Below are 15,011 nucleotides of genomic sequence, written 5' to 3'. Positions count from 1 at the left end.
TGACACAGCTCTGACTAGTGCTGGAGGTATTCTGAACTGCATGGGCCAGTTCGCCATAGAAACAATTTACAAAGACAAAAGCTTTGCATTCAGAGTACATGAGATCAAAGACCAATAACTTTCTAAGTCACAGCGTGGCAGCAGCAGTGGGCCTAGTGAGAAGGTGAAAACTCAGAGGATTTGAGGATACTGGACTTTTGAAAGGTTATCCAGCACATCTTAATTTAAGAGACAATGCTGAACCATATAGTGTGTAAACACCTCTACAGCAGAGATAGGAAGAGATTAGCTACAAATTTATGCATATTCAGAGGACATCACTACCTCATAATTGTGGACTATTTTTCCAGGTACTTGAAAGACAAAACATGTTGCAGGGTCAAGAAACTGAAGGGCATATTTTCCTCATGTCAGTATTCCAGGACAACTAGGAGTGACAACAGACCACAATTCACTGCAGAAAAAATTAAGTCATTCTGAACAAAATATGGTTTTGATCATATCTGTAGAAACCCCTGTTACCCACAAGTGCATGGAGAGGCTGAGAGACAGCCAAGAAAATCCAGTAGCAGAAAGATCCATTCCTTGCTCTTCTGAGTTACGGAGCAACACCAATAGCAGCTGTTGGATGTAATCCAGCACAACTCCTAATGGGCAGATAATTCAGAATTACTGTTCTAACTTTGGAAAAGAACTATCTCCAAAGTGGCCAGGCATCAAGAGAATAGCTAAATTAGATAAAAAGACTAAAATAGCTTTATGAACACTTTTACAACAGACGTCACTCAAAGAAATGCCAGGTCTAGAACCTGGTGACTGTGTTTGTGTCAAATTGGATGGAGAAAAGGGATGGACAACTCCAGTTGTCAAAGAAAAAAATGCAGTGCCTGATCATGTGAGATCAGGTCTGACAGTGGAGAGTTTAACAGAAACCATCAATACCTATAGTTTGTTCCTCAAAGATGCCAGATGCAGAACAAAATGACAATAACTCCAGGGTTCCAAACCAACCAATACCAGTCATTGCAACATGCCAGATAATCAAATTATTACACATTTGGGTTGTGTAATTAGAAAACCAGTAAGATTCAGAGACACTTAACAGATTGATACATACTGAACTACAAAGACAGCATGATAGTGAAAACATTTTAAATGGCGTAATGGAGAACTTAAAGAGGAAGATGTAATAGAATACTAAACTGTATTATACTGGGTGCCACTGTGTGTAAAATACCTTATTTAAACATCTGCCATACCTGGCAGAGCATTAAGGATCTTATGATGAGCATGTGTGGTGTGTGTAAGCAGGATCTGTGACTAATTCATATCTGGTACAGAAGTACATGACAGGCACAATCTCAGACTTCTATACACTTGAGTGCAAGGCTAGGGTCACTGAAGGAATGATATTGGGAAGAATGGAGGTACAGTACAGTCAGTGAGGCTGGCTACAGAGAGAAGTAAAAGGTGCATCCCCTTTAAGGATGGAGCAGAAACTATGTTATTGCATGCTAGGGAGTCCCGGGAGGCCTTTTGCCTTAATCACAGAATCATAGGATTGGAAGGGACCTCAAGAGGTCATCTAGTCCATGAACTCATGGCAGGACTAAGTATTATCTAGACCATCCCCAACAGGTGTTTGTCTAACCTGATCTTAAAAATCTCCAATGATGGAGATTCTACAACCTCCCTAGGCAATTTATTCCAGTGCTTAACCACCCTGGCAGAAAGTTTTTCTAATGTCCAACCTAAACCTCCCTTGCTGCAATTTAAGCCCACTGCTTCTTGTCCTATCCTCAGAGGTTAAGAAGAACAATTCTTCTCCCTCCTCCTTGTAACAACCTTTTATGTATTTGAAAACTGTTACCATGTCCCCTCTCAGTCTTCTCTTTTCCAGACTAAACAAACTCATTTTTTCTAATCTACCTTCATAGGTCATGTTTTCTAGACCTTTAATCATTTTTATTGCTCTTCTCTGGACTTTTTCCAATCTGTCCACATCTTTCCTGAAATGTGGTGCTCAGAACTGGACACAATACACCAGTTGAGGCCTAATCAGTGCAAAGTAGAGCAGAAGAATTACTTCTTGTGTCTTGCTTACAACACTCCTGCTAATACATTCCAGAATGATTTTAGCTTTTTTTGCAACAGTGTTACACTGTTAACTCATATTTGCTTGTGGTCCATTATGACCCCCCAGATCTGTTTCCGCAGTACTCCTTCCAAGGCAGTCATTTCCCATTTTGTATGTGTGCAACTGATTGTTCCTTCCTAAGCGGAGTACTTTGCATTTGTCCTTATTGAATGTAATCCTGTTTACTTCAGACGTCTCCAGTTTGTCCAGATCATTTTGAATTTTAATCTTATCCTCCAAAGCACTAGCAATCCCTCCCAGCTTGGTATCATCCACAAACTTTATAAGTGTACTCTCTATGCCATAATCTAAATCACTGATGAAGATATTGAACAGAACTGACTCCCCCCATTCATTATGCCCTTCCAGCATGAATTTGAACTACTGCTCACTACTCTCTGGGAATGGTTTTCCAACCAGTTTTGCATCCGCCTTATAGTAGCTCCATCTAGGTTACATTTCCCTTGTTTGTTAATGAGAAGGTCATGTGAGACAGTATCAAAAGTTTACTAAAGTCAAGATATACCCTGTATACTGCTTCCCCCCATCCACAAGGCTTGTTACCCTGTCAAAGAAAGCTATCGGGTTGGTTTGACATGATTTGTTCTTGGCAAATCCATGCTAACTGTTACTTATCACCTTATCATCTTCTAGATGTTTGCAAATTGATTGCTTAATTATTTTCTCCATTATCTTTCTGTGTACAGAAGTTAAGCTGACTGGTCTGTAATTCCCTGGTTGTCCTTATTTTCCCTTTTATAGATGGGCATTATATTTGCCCTTTTCCAGTCTTCTGAAATCTCTCCCGTCTTCCATGACTTTTCAAAGATAATTGCTAATGGCTCAGATATCTCCTCAGTCAGCTCCTTGAGTATTCTAAGATGCATTTCATCAGGCCCTGGTGACTTGAAGACATCTAATTTGTCTAAATAATTTATGCGATGAGGTAGCCCCATACCATCCACAGAAAGGAAATGTGTATACAGTATGAGGCACAGACCAGACTGTTATGTTCTAAGATGGAACCTACCATATCCATTTTTGTTCATATTTACAAATGTAAGGTAAAACAAAACTTCCCCACCTCTCATCCCCTCCAACACACCTCAGTCAACGTTAATTTTCAGTATCTTCCCTGTCCACTACTTTTGAGGAAAGGTATTTAAAACCTATGAGTAGCATGTGGGTGAGGGTCACTTGGCTGATTACCAAGGTATATCTCACGTAACCATTTCCCTGCCATTGTGGAGGTGTCAGATGTTGGCTTCTATTCTCTTCCTGTGGCACATGATAGTTTGATCTCCTGTGGACTGTGATACTTTGGTCTAATTTTGATTGTTGGGTTTAGTGTGTGAGGGTTGGAGGGTGTTAGTGGCTTTTGCTATACAGGAGATCAGATTAAATGTTCTGGTGTTCCCTTCGGGCCATATGCTCTAGGACTCTAATAGCCACAAGAGCTAAAGCATAAGGAGACTGAAGAATTTATGGGTTTAAAGGTAGAGGAGGCCTGGGATTATTTTAAATTAAAGCTGCAGAAGCTATCGGAAGCCTGCATCCCAAGAAAGGGGAAAAAATTCATAGGCAGGAGTTGTAGACCAAGCTGGATGAGCAAGCATCTTAGAGAGGTAATTAAGAAAAAGCAGAAAGCATATAGGGAGTGGAAGAAGGGAGGGATCAGTAAGGAAAGCTACTTTATTGAGGTCAGAATATGTAGGGATAAAGTGAGACAGGCTAAAAGTCAAGTAGAGTTGGACCTTGCAAAGGGAATTAAAACCAATAGTAAAAGGGTCTATAGTCATATAAATAGGAAAAAAACAAAGAAAGAAGAAGTGGGACCGCTAAAAACTGAGGATGGAGTGGAGGTCAAGGATAATCTAGGCATGGCCCAATATCTAAACAAATACTTTGCCTCAGTCTTTAATAAGACTAAAGAGGATCTTAGGGATAATGGTAGCATGATAAATGGGAATGAGGATATGGAGGTAGACATCACCATATCTGAGGTAGAAGCGAAACTCAAACAGCTTAATGGGGCTAAATCGGGGGGCCCAGATAATCTTCATCCAAGAATATTAAAAGAATTGGCACAAGAAATTGCAAGCCCATTAGCAAGAATTTTTAATGAATCTTAAAAAATTCATTTTAATTTTTAATGAATTAATTCATTAAATTCATTAATTCATGAATTAATTCAGGGGTTGTACCATATGATTGGAGAATTGCTAACATAGTTCCTATTTTTAAGAAAGGGAAAAAAAGTGATCCAAGTAATTATAGGCCTGTTAGTTTGACATCTGTAGTATGCAAGGTCTTGGAAAAAATTTTGAAGGAGAAGGTAGTTAAGGACATTGAAGTCAATGGTAAATGGGACAAAATACAACATGGTTTTACAAAAGGTAGATCGTGCCAAACCAACCTGATTTCCTTCTTTGAGAGAGTAACAGATTTTTTAGATAAAGGAAATGCAGTGGATCTAATTTATTTAGATTTTAGTAAGGCGTTTGATACTGTGCCACATGGGGAATTATTAGTTAAATTGGATAAGATGGGCATCAATAGGAAAATTGAAAGGTGGATAGGGAATTGGTTAAAGGGGAGACTACAACGGGTCCTACTGAAAGGTGAACTGTCAAGTTGGAGGGAGGTTACCAGTGGAGTTCCTCAAGGATCAGTTTTGGGACCAATCTTATTTAATCTTTTTATTACTGACCTGGGCACAAAAAGTGGGAGTGTGCTAATAAAGTTTGCAGATGATACAAAGCTGGGAGGTATTGCTAATTTAGAGAAGGACAGGGATACCCTACAGGAGGATCTGGATGACCTTGTAAACTGGAGTAATAGGAATAGGATGAAATTTAATAGTGAGAAGTGTAAGGTCATGCATTTAGGGATTAATAACAAGAATTTTAGTTATAAGCTAGGGACGCATCAACTAGAAGTAACGGAGGAGGAAAAGGACCTTGGAGTATTGGTTGATCATAGGTTGACTATGAGCTGCCAATGTGATATGGCTGTGAAAAAAGCTAATGTCGTCTTGGGATGCATCAGGAGAGGTATTTCCAGTAGGGATAAGGAGGTTTTAGTACCGTTATATAAGGCACTGGTGAGACCTCACCTGGAATACTGTGTGCAGTTCTGGTCTCCCATGTTTAAGAAGGATGAATTCAAACTGGAACAGGTACAGAGAAGGGCTACTAGGATGATCCGAGGAATGGAAAACTTGTCTTATGAAAGGAGACTCAGGGAGCTTGGCTTGTTTAGCCTAACTAAAAGAAGGTTGAGGGGAGATATGATTGCTCTCTATAAATATATCAGAGGGATAAATACCAGAGAGGGAGAGGAATTATTTAAACTCAATACCAATGTGGACACAAGAACAAATGGATATAAACTGGCCACTAGGAAATTTAGATTAGAAATTAGACGAAGGTTTCTAACCATCAGAGGAGTGAAGTTTTGGAATAGCCTTCCGAGGGAAGTAGTGGGGGCAAAAGATCTATCTTGCTTTAAGATTAAACTCGATAAGTTTATGGAGGAGATGGTATGATGGGATAACATGGTTTTGGTAATTAAATATTCATGGTAAATAGGCCCAATGGCCTGTGATGGGTTTTTAGATGGGGTAAGATCCAAGTTACCCGGGAAAGAATTTTCTGTAGTATCTGGCTGATGAATCTTGCCCATATGCTCAGGGTTTAGCTGATCGCCATATTTGGGGTCGGGAAGGAATTTTCCTCCAGGGCAGATTGGAAGGCCCTGGAGGTTTTTCGCCTTCCTCTGTAGCATGGGGCACGGGTCACTTGCTGGAGGATTCTCTGCTCCTTGAGGTCTTCAAACTACAATTTGAGGACTTCAATAGCACAGATATAGGTGTGAGGTCTTTTTTAGGAGTGGTGGGTGAAATTCTGTGGCCTGCATTGTGCAGGAGGTCAGACTAGATGATCATAATGGTCCCTTCTGACCTAAATATCTATGAATCTATGAATCTATAGGAGAAAAAACGAAACAGCAGCAGCAAAAATATCTACTGCTTATTTATAACTGTGCCAGAACCTGTAGGTTAAACAATAAAAACACAGGGCCTGATTCTGATCTCACTTACTCCACTGAAAACCAGGAATAATGTTACTAAAGTCAATGAGTTACAATACTGTAAAAATAATAGGAGCATGGAATCAGACCCCACTATGAGAACTAATGTGCAAAATATTATTTCTAGCCCTTCTCATCCAAACATATATGTTTTGGTGGTGTATACTGCATCATCCTACTTCTCACCAGTATGCAGTATATTTTATTATTGTTTTATTCAAAAATTATTGTATAATTAAAAACTTGATGTGCCATGTAAATTTTCAGCAACATAGAATCATATGAAACAAATAACATATTTGAATATAAACATATTTCTTCATTATGTAAAAACTAAAAACAGTGAAATAAAATTGGCTGGAGGAACCCATTAACTTTGCAAATATGAAACGGCTGTGCAAAATAACTTGAAGCTATAAGCTACTGTAGGCATCACACATATATATTGATTTGCTTTGGGAAGATCGAGCACATATTATATTTTTAAGAACATCAAGACTGATGCAAAACACACTGATTATGATCCAAAATACTTTTTGAGCTACAACTATTTAACAACAGTTAGTACATATATTAGCCAAGCAATACAAATCAGCCAACTAATATGTTTATCCATTTTTTGTTTCTTTCTATATTCCTGGCTGGATGGGGTATTAGAAGGAATGTCAGCTCACACAATACAGGTATTTGAAAAAAGAAGAATGGAAAACTTCTCTCAGTTATGTTCTTTCTCGCTCTCTCTTTTTTTATGCTTTTTTCATTTCTAAAATTATTTTTTACTTTTAAAGCCCACCAAAAGAATCATCCCCCGCACTGTAAGATCCAGCTTTTGTTTGAACGCATGGTAAAAGGAATTCTGTCATTTTACACTTTATTTTCATTTTTTCCTCAATATTTATATGAAAATCTCATGAAACATCTGGAATTTTACAAAGGAGGATGCTAGCAACATGGAGAGGACCAACATTTTCCTTTAATAGAAGAAGAATTTGCTCCTTTATGTCCTCCTAATCCCTTCTTGGCTTTTAAACAATACTTCCAACAATTTATTTTTAAAAATGAAGTATTCCTGCAGTTCTGAGTGACCCAAATGAATAAACATGTGTACTATGAATGCCTTTGCTCAATACATGAGCAATAGTTGGCATTTACTTTGCTGCCCCTTGTGTTGATTGATTCCCCAAAGATATTCCAATACATGAGGTGCAGGTTTGCTGTGAAAGAAGTATGGGCTGCTGACTTCTAGTAGTGAATAATTAAGAGATACCTCAAAATGTACGTTTCCAAAGCTTTACAATTCAAAATTAACAGTTTTGTCAGCAAACAGGAAAAACAAAAAAATATAAGCTCTATGGGCCAGACTGACAGAGTACGGAAGATGGTGGCTGGTTTGCAATAATTAATTATCATAATTTTTAAAAACAGTAACAGATTGTTGGGGTTCAAAGTAATTACTCCTTTTGTTGTCATCTACCCCCGATACAGGGTGGCACTGCCCCTTTCAGGAGGAAGAGGTCTCTGTACCTATGACCATCAGCTGTCTCCCAAGAGGGCCTGAAAGAAGGCACCTGGGCGTAAATGGGAGACTGGGTAAGTCATGATGGAGAGCTGGCCAAAAAAGGGTACAGAGAGATCAGACGTGGGGCTCTCACTGCCAAGAAACCACCCTGGAGCAAGAGGAAGGCCCAGGGGAGCATCCCTGTAGCTACTGTCCTGTACAAGGGGCAGGGAGCTGGGAATAGACCAAGAGGGATGTGAGACTTTCATTAAGCCCAGCACAGGTAGACATTGTTTGTATTATTCTTTCATTTGAGCTTTAGAACTTTAGTAGGGACCCTGAAGGTAAGTCCAAGAGCTCTCCAATCTGAAAGTCAATTGACACAGATGAGGATCCTGGATTCACAGAAGGGAGCAGCGCCAGAACCCTTTCAGCTATGATACTGAACTTTATTTTATAGATTCATAGATACTAAGGTCAGAAGGGACCATTATGATCACCTAGTCCGACCTCCTGCACAACACAGGCCACAGAATCTCACCCATATTAATAAAATAACCCATCGCATATTCCAGTCTGTGTTGGAGAAGTGTTCTTGATGAGCCCTGAGAAGGGAAAAACAAAGGTGGCCACCACACCTGAAAGGCTGCCCTACACCAGAAGGGGGTATTCCAAGATGGAGATCCATGAAAATCCCTTACTGCGGACCTCTCAAGTAACAACAATGTATCAATTTACTGACGTTAAATAATTATAGAATCTTTCTATAAGGGTGAACAGTATGATACAGGTGAACAGAGGGTGAACAGTATGATACACTACTTTACAAATTAGATGTACGAACAATGCTCATTCATTAAATTTAAATGTAATTAACCAAGACCGGGAAAGATATGATTTAATGCTCTAAAACAAGATTACAGTGCAGTCCTCACTCACAATAAGGCTATCTAAAATAATACTATATTTATGGCAGCTATAAAATATACTGGCTCCCATCTTCATTGTATTCAGTTGAGTTCTTTCATTATAACATCCATCTCACTCAAAAATGCAAAACCCTTTGTTTTCAAGAACAGCATTAAGGAAAGTATGCACCATGTTTCAAAACTTTAAGCAATTTCTGGGAGGTCAAAAATGTACACACAGCTTAATGCAATTTGTGGCATCTCAAAGCTGCGTATATATTAAAGGAGGTTTTGACAATTAAAAAAACTGAGAAACTTGATCAAACTTAAATTAATGGAAGAAGAAAAATAATTGTATAGATTATAGAAAGGTGTTTAAGGCTCTGTAGATGGTCTATAATCATCAGAAATGACCTATTGACTTGCAAGTAATGTAACTTCACAAAAGTTCATACATTTTGGCTTTGTGAACACATTAACCAATTATTTAAAATTAATGCAAGCCTTCCTCCCAAAGCAATTTTTTATTTTTCTGTGGTTTAAGCCACAGGCAGCCCATCAGAGGAGGGAACTTCATATATAGGGGTTATTTATCCCCACAATACTTGGCAAATTTAACATTTCTACAGTCTCAAGAAAACAAACCCTCAATTAAGTGTCACCAACCAAGTTATTGTCATCATATCTGACTGTTTAGGTTCCTCAAAAGTATGCAAGCATTATGTTCATATCCAGTGCTTCCTGTGTTCATATATTCAGATTAATGAGAATTTGAGGCTGACTCAAGCAAATTAAACAGTCACTGTAGCTTAAAAATGAGATTTTGAGAGCCTTCTCTCACACAGTGAGAACCCATATGAAATAGGGCTACATTGCTATGTATTGAAACAAGAAAGTCTGACTCCAGATACAGGAAAATGGGGAAGGGGAGGACAATAGGGCATTGTCCATATTTCTGGTTTTCCAAAAAACATACTAGAAGTAAGGACAGGCTGAAACAGCATTTGGGAATATTTCATACATTAGATAGGAAGTTTTAGAGTTTCTCTATAACAGACTGTATAAGGGAGCCACAAGGTTTAGGAAAATGTTCAATATGCATTACAGAGTTAGTCTATAAAGCCCACGAAGTCTTGAGAAATCTCAATGAACAAAGACCAACTGTCAGACATGCCTCCATTTTAAGAATGGCTAAAGCTGTAGTTCAAAATTAAAAATGGTTACAAAATATAAAGCATAATGAATTAAAATGAACAATTAATAGTTCACAATGTTACAGCAAGAAAAGGGTAGCTCAAGGTTAAGTATATCAATAAGCATTTTTTCCATAACATTTGGTGTGGATAAAGAGAACAGATGGGGTTGTTTCCCAAACTTTTCTTTTACACTGGACAGGGGATCACTTTCCTTTTGTCAGAGGAAGTCTGTGTAATATTGATACATAGTCTGATAAATTATGTAATTTAGGTCTAACCCCACAGGGAAAATTCTCTTTGATTTAACAAATGCTTTTGTATGTTTCTCACTAGCGCATGGGACTTTCTGCTGGACGGAAGGATTATCTGGGGCTATGCATGGGTTTGAGCATTTGTAGTTGAAGCTTTTGTGTTAGTGTTTCTCACTGCTTTTTCAAGTCCCCAGGGAGCCATTTATTAGTCCAATATAATGTGCAATCTGGTCTGTGCACATTCCTCAATTCCCGGATGGTAAAAATACTATGAGACCACCATGTCTCATCATTTTAACTTCATAAATGGTTCCCGGGGGGAGAGAACACACAACCCTCATGAAAATACAACACAAATAAGAATTCTGAGATATTCTGGTTTATTTAGTTTCAGCAGGATCCTTAATGAGCAGTCACAGCAGTATTAGGATAGTGGTTGCAAATGCTCATTGTTTCTCCTTCCTTTGCCCTATGGCAAAGGCCTCTTACAGAAGGTTATAACCCAGAACTAGGCTGAAGAATTAAAATACCTAAATGATCATTATACGTGAAAAAAACCATGCCAATCCCTGGCAAATTCTCTCTTTTAACTGACATTTAAATTTCACCCTGAAACATATGTGAATGTACCTAACCAGAGATGAGACTTCGTATATATTTCAAAACACCAGCACATTTTTAAATGGAAAGGAATGTATGGAGCCTTACTACTCACCAATTTTAATCTCTGCAAAGGTATTCTGCTAGTGTCTACTGGTGTTCTCTCTGTGACATTACCAAATCTTACTTCTGGAATTGCGATTGCACACATCACATGTGCCCACCTGCAAAAAGAGGGAAGTCAATAACACCAAAAAATTGTATAGAAATGTGATTAAAAACAGTGCACCCCTCAAATAAAACCAAACCATCAACCATTTAGTCCTTCCCTATTACATTTCTTTGCTTTATTTTATGAGCTGCACAATAACAAAAAGGTCAAAATGCAAGGTCAATTGACAGTGTTTATCTTTAAGATTTAATTTTAAGTAGCACTAGACAGTAAAAAATTGGTTTATTTCAGAGATGGAAAGATCAGCACAACAAAATAAATGGATTATGCTGGAAAAGTGATGGCAATACAATATGCCACACCAATACCACTTACATGTATGAGGCAAACTAGTCAAGACATTTTTTTAATAAGGTGTTGCAATCTAGTTTTGAAAATATTTGCCAGAAATGTATGTTTCAGCATTAGAGAAAAAACCTTATGTTAACACAGATCTATTGTAAATGCCCTTTCGAGTATTTTCACTTGTTTTACAGAGTGCAAAGCTTTTGTAGTGGTGCCAGGAATGTTTGTACATATAGCCTATGCAATATGTCATTTGTAAAATTTACAGTTTAAACTATAGCACTTTGGATTAACCCTAATTAGATCTAAGTGGGTATTTTTAATCAACCCCCATATTTCACACTCAACTACCAAAGCACAGTACCCAGCTACAGTGTCAGGATTCTGTGTTGCCAGGCAAACAGACACAGAGTTAGAACAGAATGAAGCAGCAGCATTATTACCCAAGATGGGCTAGCCAAGAGGGGAAGAAAGCATCACCGGAGCTAGTGGGCAGGCTGGTGGAACTCAGGTAAGCCATTGGCCTCTGAGCGGCTGGAGGAGGGTTTATAAACTCTGTCCTTCTAGCTTGAGCCTCCTTCCCTCTCAGGGGATTAGCATAGGACTGGGGTTTTTTGGTCTGCTGTGGGCTTCAGTTAGTTGCCTTTTTGATGATTGGGAAAGAATTTTTCTCTCACTGACAGATTAGCGGGGGCAGGATGTTTTTTTTCATCTTCCACAGAGCAACTCAGGAACCTGGTGGAGTAGATCAGGAGGTACGGCTCACGTTGTCACCATTTAGCAGGTTGGCTGGGACTGGAGCTCCCTATGTCTGGTACAACAGAGACAACCCTCTTTCCCCAACCCCTTAACCCTGATATGAGGTGAAGGTAGTGGGGTGGGTCCCAGCAATCCACTGGGAACCAGCTGGGCAAGGGTGGGAGGGTGACTGCAGCTCTCCATCAGGTGGAAATGATTAAAGAAGAAATCATGACCTGCAATGTATGAGTTACTGCAATATATATTTCCCAGATTAATTAAGTTAATAAAAGATGTGGCCTAATTAAACCATATCCCTTGACCTTGTCTTTTTTCCCTCATGCCTGAGACAAAGACAACGTTGCATTCTATTTAGGTGACATCTTGCTTGTTGTTTTTTGTTGGTTTATTTATCTGTTTACACCTGTCAACACCTTAATAAGAAAGGCAAGTGATAAATGAAAATTTAGGGAGACAGTTTAAACCAGATCTAAAATTATAGAAAAAGACTCAGAAATGTAGAGCTTGAAGGGACCTTGAGAAGTCATCTAGTCCAGCCCCCTGCACTGAGGCAGAACTAAGAAAACCTAGAACAGCCCTGACAGGACTGTCCAAACTGTTCTTAAAAACCTCCAAAGAGGGGGATTCCACGACCTCCCTTGGAAGCCTGTTCCAGAGCTTAACTACTCCTTAGAGTTAGAAAGTTCTTCCTAATATCTAACTTAAATTTCCCTTACTGCAGACTAAGCCCATTACTTCTTGTCCTACCTTCAGTGGACGTGTAGAACAATGGATCACCATCCTCTCTACAACAGCCCTTAACATCTTTGAAGACTATTATCAGTTGCCCCCCGCCAGCCTTCTTTTCTCAAGACTAAACATGCCCACTTTTAATCTTTACTCATGGGTCAGGTTTTCAAAATCCTTGTTGCTCTCCTATGGACTGTCTCCAAGTTGACATCATCTTTCCTAAAGTGTGGTACCCAGAAGTGGACACAGTACTCCAGCAGAGGCCTCACCAGTGCGGGACAATTACCCCCCACCCCCATGTCTGACACATGATACTCCTGTTAATACATCCCAGAATTACATTAGCCTTTTTTGCAGCTGCATTATATTGTTGACTCATATTTAATTTGTGATCCACTACAAATCCCAGGGCACTTTTAGCAGTACTACCACCTAACCCAGTGTTTCTCAAATGCAGCCACCAGGGGCTTTTCTTGTGGCCACAGCCTCCTGGGTGATGATTGCGGCGTGGGGAGGGACGGAGCGGAAAGCAGCGGCCCCTCACTCGGGGCCTCCAGCAGGGGGTGAGCCTTATCCCCTGTGGAGAGGACAAACACTGGAGGAGCAACCAGCCCGTGAGTTCCCCACCTGCCCGGGGGTGGTGGGATCAGGCTTCAGCTTTGGGATGGCGGGTGGCAGTCTCCAGCTACAGGACTTCAGGCTTCATCTCAAGGCTCTGATGTCTGTCTCCAGGCTCAGGGCTTTGGGCTCTGTCCTCCAACCGCACAGAGGTGGGCTCCAGCCCCGGCTCCTGGCTAAGTGGCAGTGTGCTCTGGCCTTGTGCTTATCCCCCACCATCACCCCTGGCCTCCTGCCTCCCTACCCGCCTCACCATTCAGGGCTTAATTTTCCCTCAGGCTTGAGTAAGTCTGCTGTGAAAAGATATATTTGTATGTGTGTTAATATTACTTTTCACAGCAGACTAAGGCTATGTCTGCACTCGCACTTCTGTTGGTCAGGGGTGTGAACAAAACACTCCCACAACCGACAAAAGTTTCACAGACAGAAGCGCTGGTGTGGACAGCAGTATGTCGGTGGGAGACGCTCTCCTGCCACCGTAGCTTCCACCGCTCATTGTGGGTGGTTTAATTATGCCAGCAGGAGAGCTTCTCCCACCGGCATAGAGCAGCTACATGGGAGACCTGATAGCGGTGAAACTGCAGCGGTACAACTGTGGTGCTGTAAGGTCTGTAGTGTAGACATAGCCTTAGTAGCTGGCTGGGAGGCTGTGAAAAGTGATATTAACATATGAGTATCACTTTTCACAGCAGCAGACTTACTAGCTAGCAAGTCTAAAAAAAAGCAACCAAAAAAGCAAAAGAAACACAACAAAAAAAGACAAGAACATGCAAAGCACCTTATTTGTGTTTCTAGTCTGTTTAGGTCCAGTAAAGAATAGAAACAACTGTACATTATTTTTATTATTGAGTCTGCAAAAAACCCTACATAAATAAATTACAAAAATGATTTGGACATGTATATGTGCATATTTATTTGTTTTTCCTAAAGTTAGTTAAGTATTTAAGGGAAAATTGTCTGAATGGCCACCTGCGAGAGTTGGTGGCCACACTCTGAGGCCACCAAAAAATTTGTTGTGAGAACCCCTGATGCCAGATATTCCCCAGGTTGTAGTTGTGCATTTGATTTTTCCTCCCTAAGAGTAATACTTCGCACTTCGTCTTTATTGAATTTCATCTTGTTGATTTTAGACCAATTCTCCTATTTGTCAAGGTTGTTTTGAATTATAATCCTCCAAAGTGGTTGCAACCCTCCCTCCCAGTTTGGTGTCATCTGCAAATTTTATAAGCTTACTCTCCACTCCACTGTCCAAGTCATTAACAAAAATGTTGAATAGGACTGGAGCCAGGATAAAGTAAGTTTGGGCTACATGATCTTGTATCATTTAGCTAGATCAGGGGTGGCCAACCTGAGCCTGAGAAGGAGCCAGGATTTACCAACATACATTGCCAAAGAGCCACAGTAATATGTCAGCAGCCCCCCCATCAGCTCCCCAACCCGCTCCCAGCACCTCCCACCCACTGGCAGCCCTGCCGATCAGTGCTTCCCCCTCCCTCCCCACACCTCCCAATCAGCTGTTTCGTGGTGTGCAGAAGGCTCGGAGGGGGAGGGGGAAGGGGGAGAGGGAAGAGTGAGGGCACTGCAGGCTATGGGGAGGGGGCGGGAAGGGGTGGAGTGGGGGCAGGGCCTGTGGCAGAGCCAGGGGTTGAGCAGTGAGCACCCCCCAAGCACACTGGAAAGTTGGCCCCTGTAGCTCCAGCCCCAGA

General features: G+C 40.4%; 1 protein-coding gene across 19 annotated transcripts in view; it reads right to left on the bottom strand.

The window, feature by feature from the left end:
- Positions 1–15,011, bottom strand: part of KDM4C (lysine demethylase 4C) — a 437,490-nt gene that overhangs the window by 102,561 nt on the left and 319,918 nt on the right. For all 19 annotated transcript variants that reach the window (XR_012159108.2, XM_073345318.2, XM_073345317.2 and 16 more), the window contains one exon: positions 10,798–10,906. Coding sequence is in view for 18 of the 19 variants with exons in the window: in XM_073345318.2 (XP_073201419.1) it covers positions 10,798–10,906 (109 nt within the window). In the remaining variant the exon portion in view is untranslated. The remainder of the gene's footprint in view (positions 1–10,797; positions 10,907–15,011) is intronic.

The sequence above is a fragment of the Lepidochelys kempii genome, chromosome 5 (genome assembly GCF_965140285.1).
Source record: "Lepidochelys kempii isolate rLepKem1 chromosome 5, rLepKem1.hap1, whole genome shotgun sequence".
NCBI lineage: Eukaryota > Metazoa > Chordata > Testudines > Cheloniidae > Lepidochelys > Lepidochelys kempii.
The sequence above is the reverse complement of the archived record's forward strand: the minus strand, read 5'-3'. Positions and strand labels throughout refer to the sequence as shown.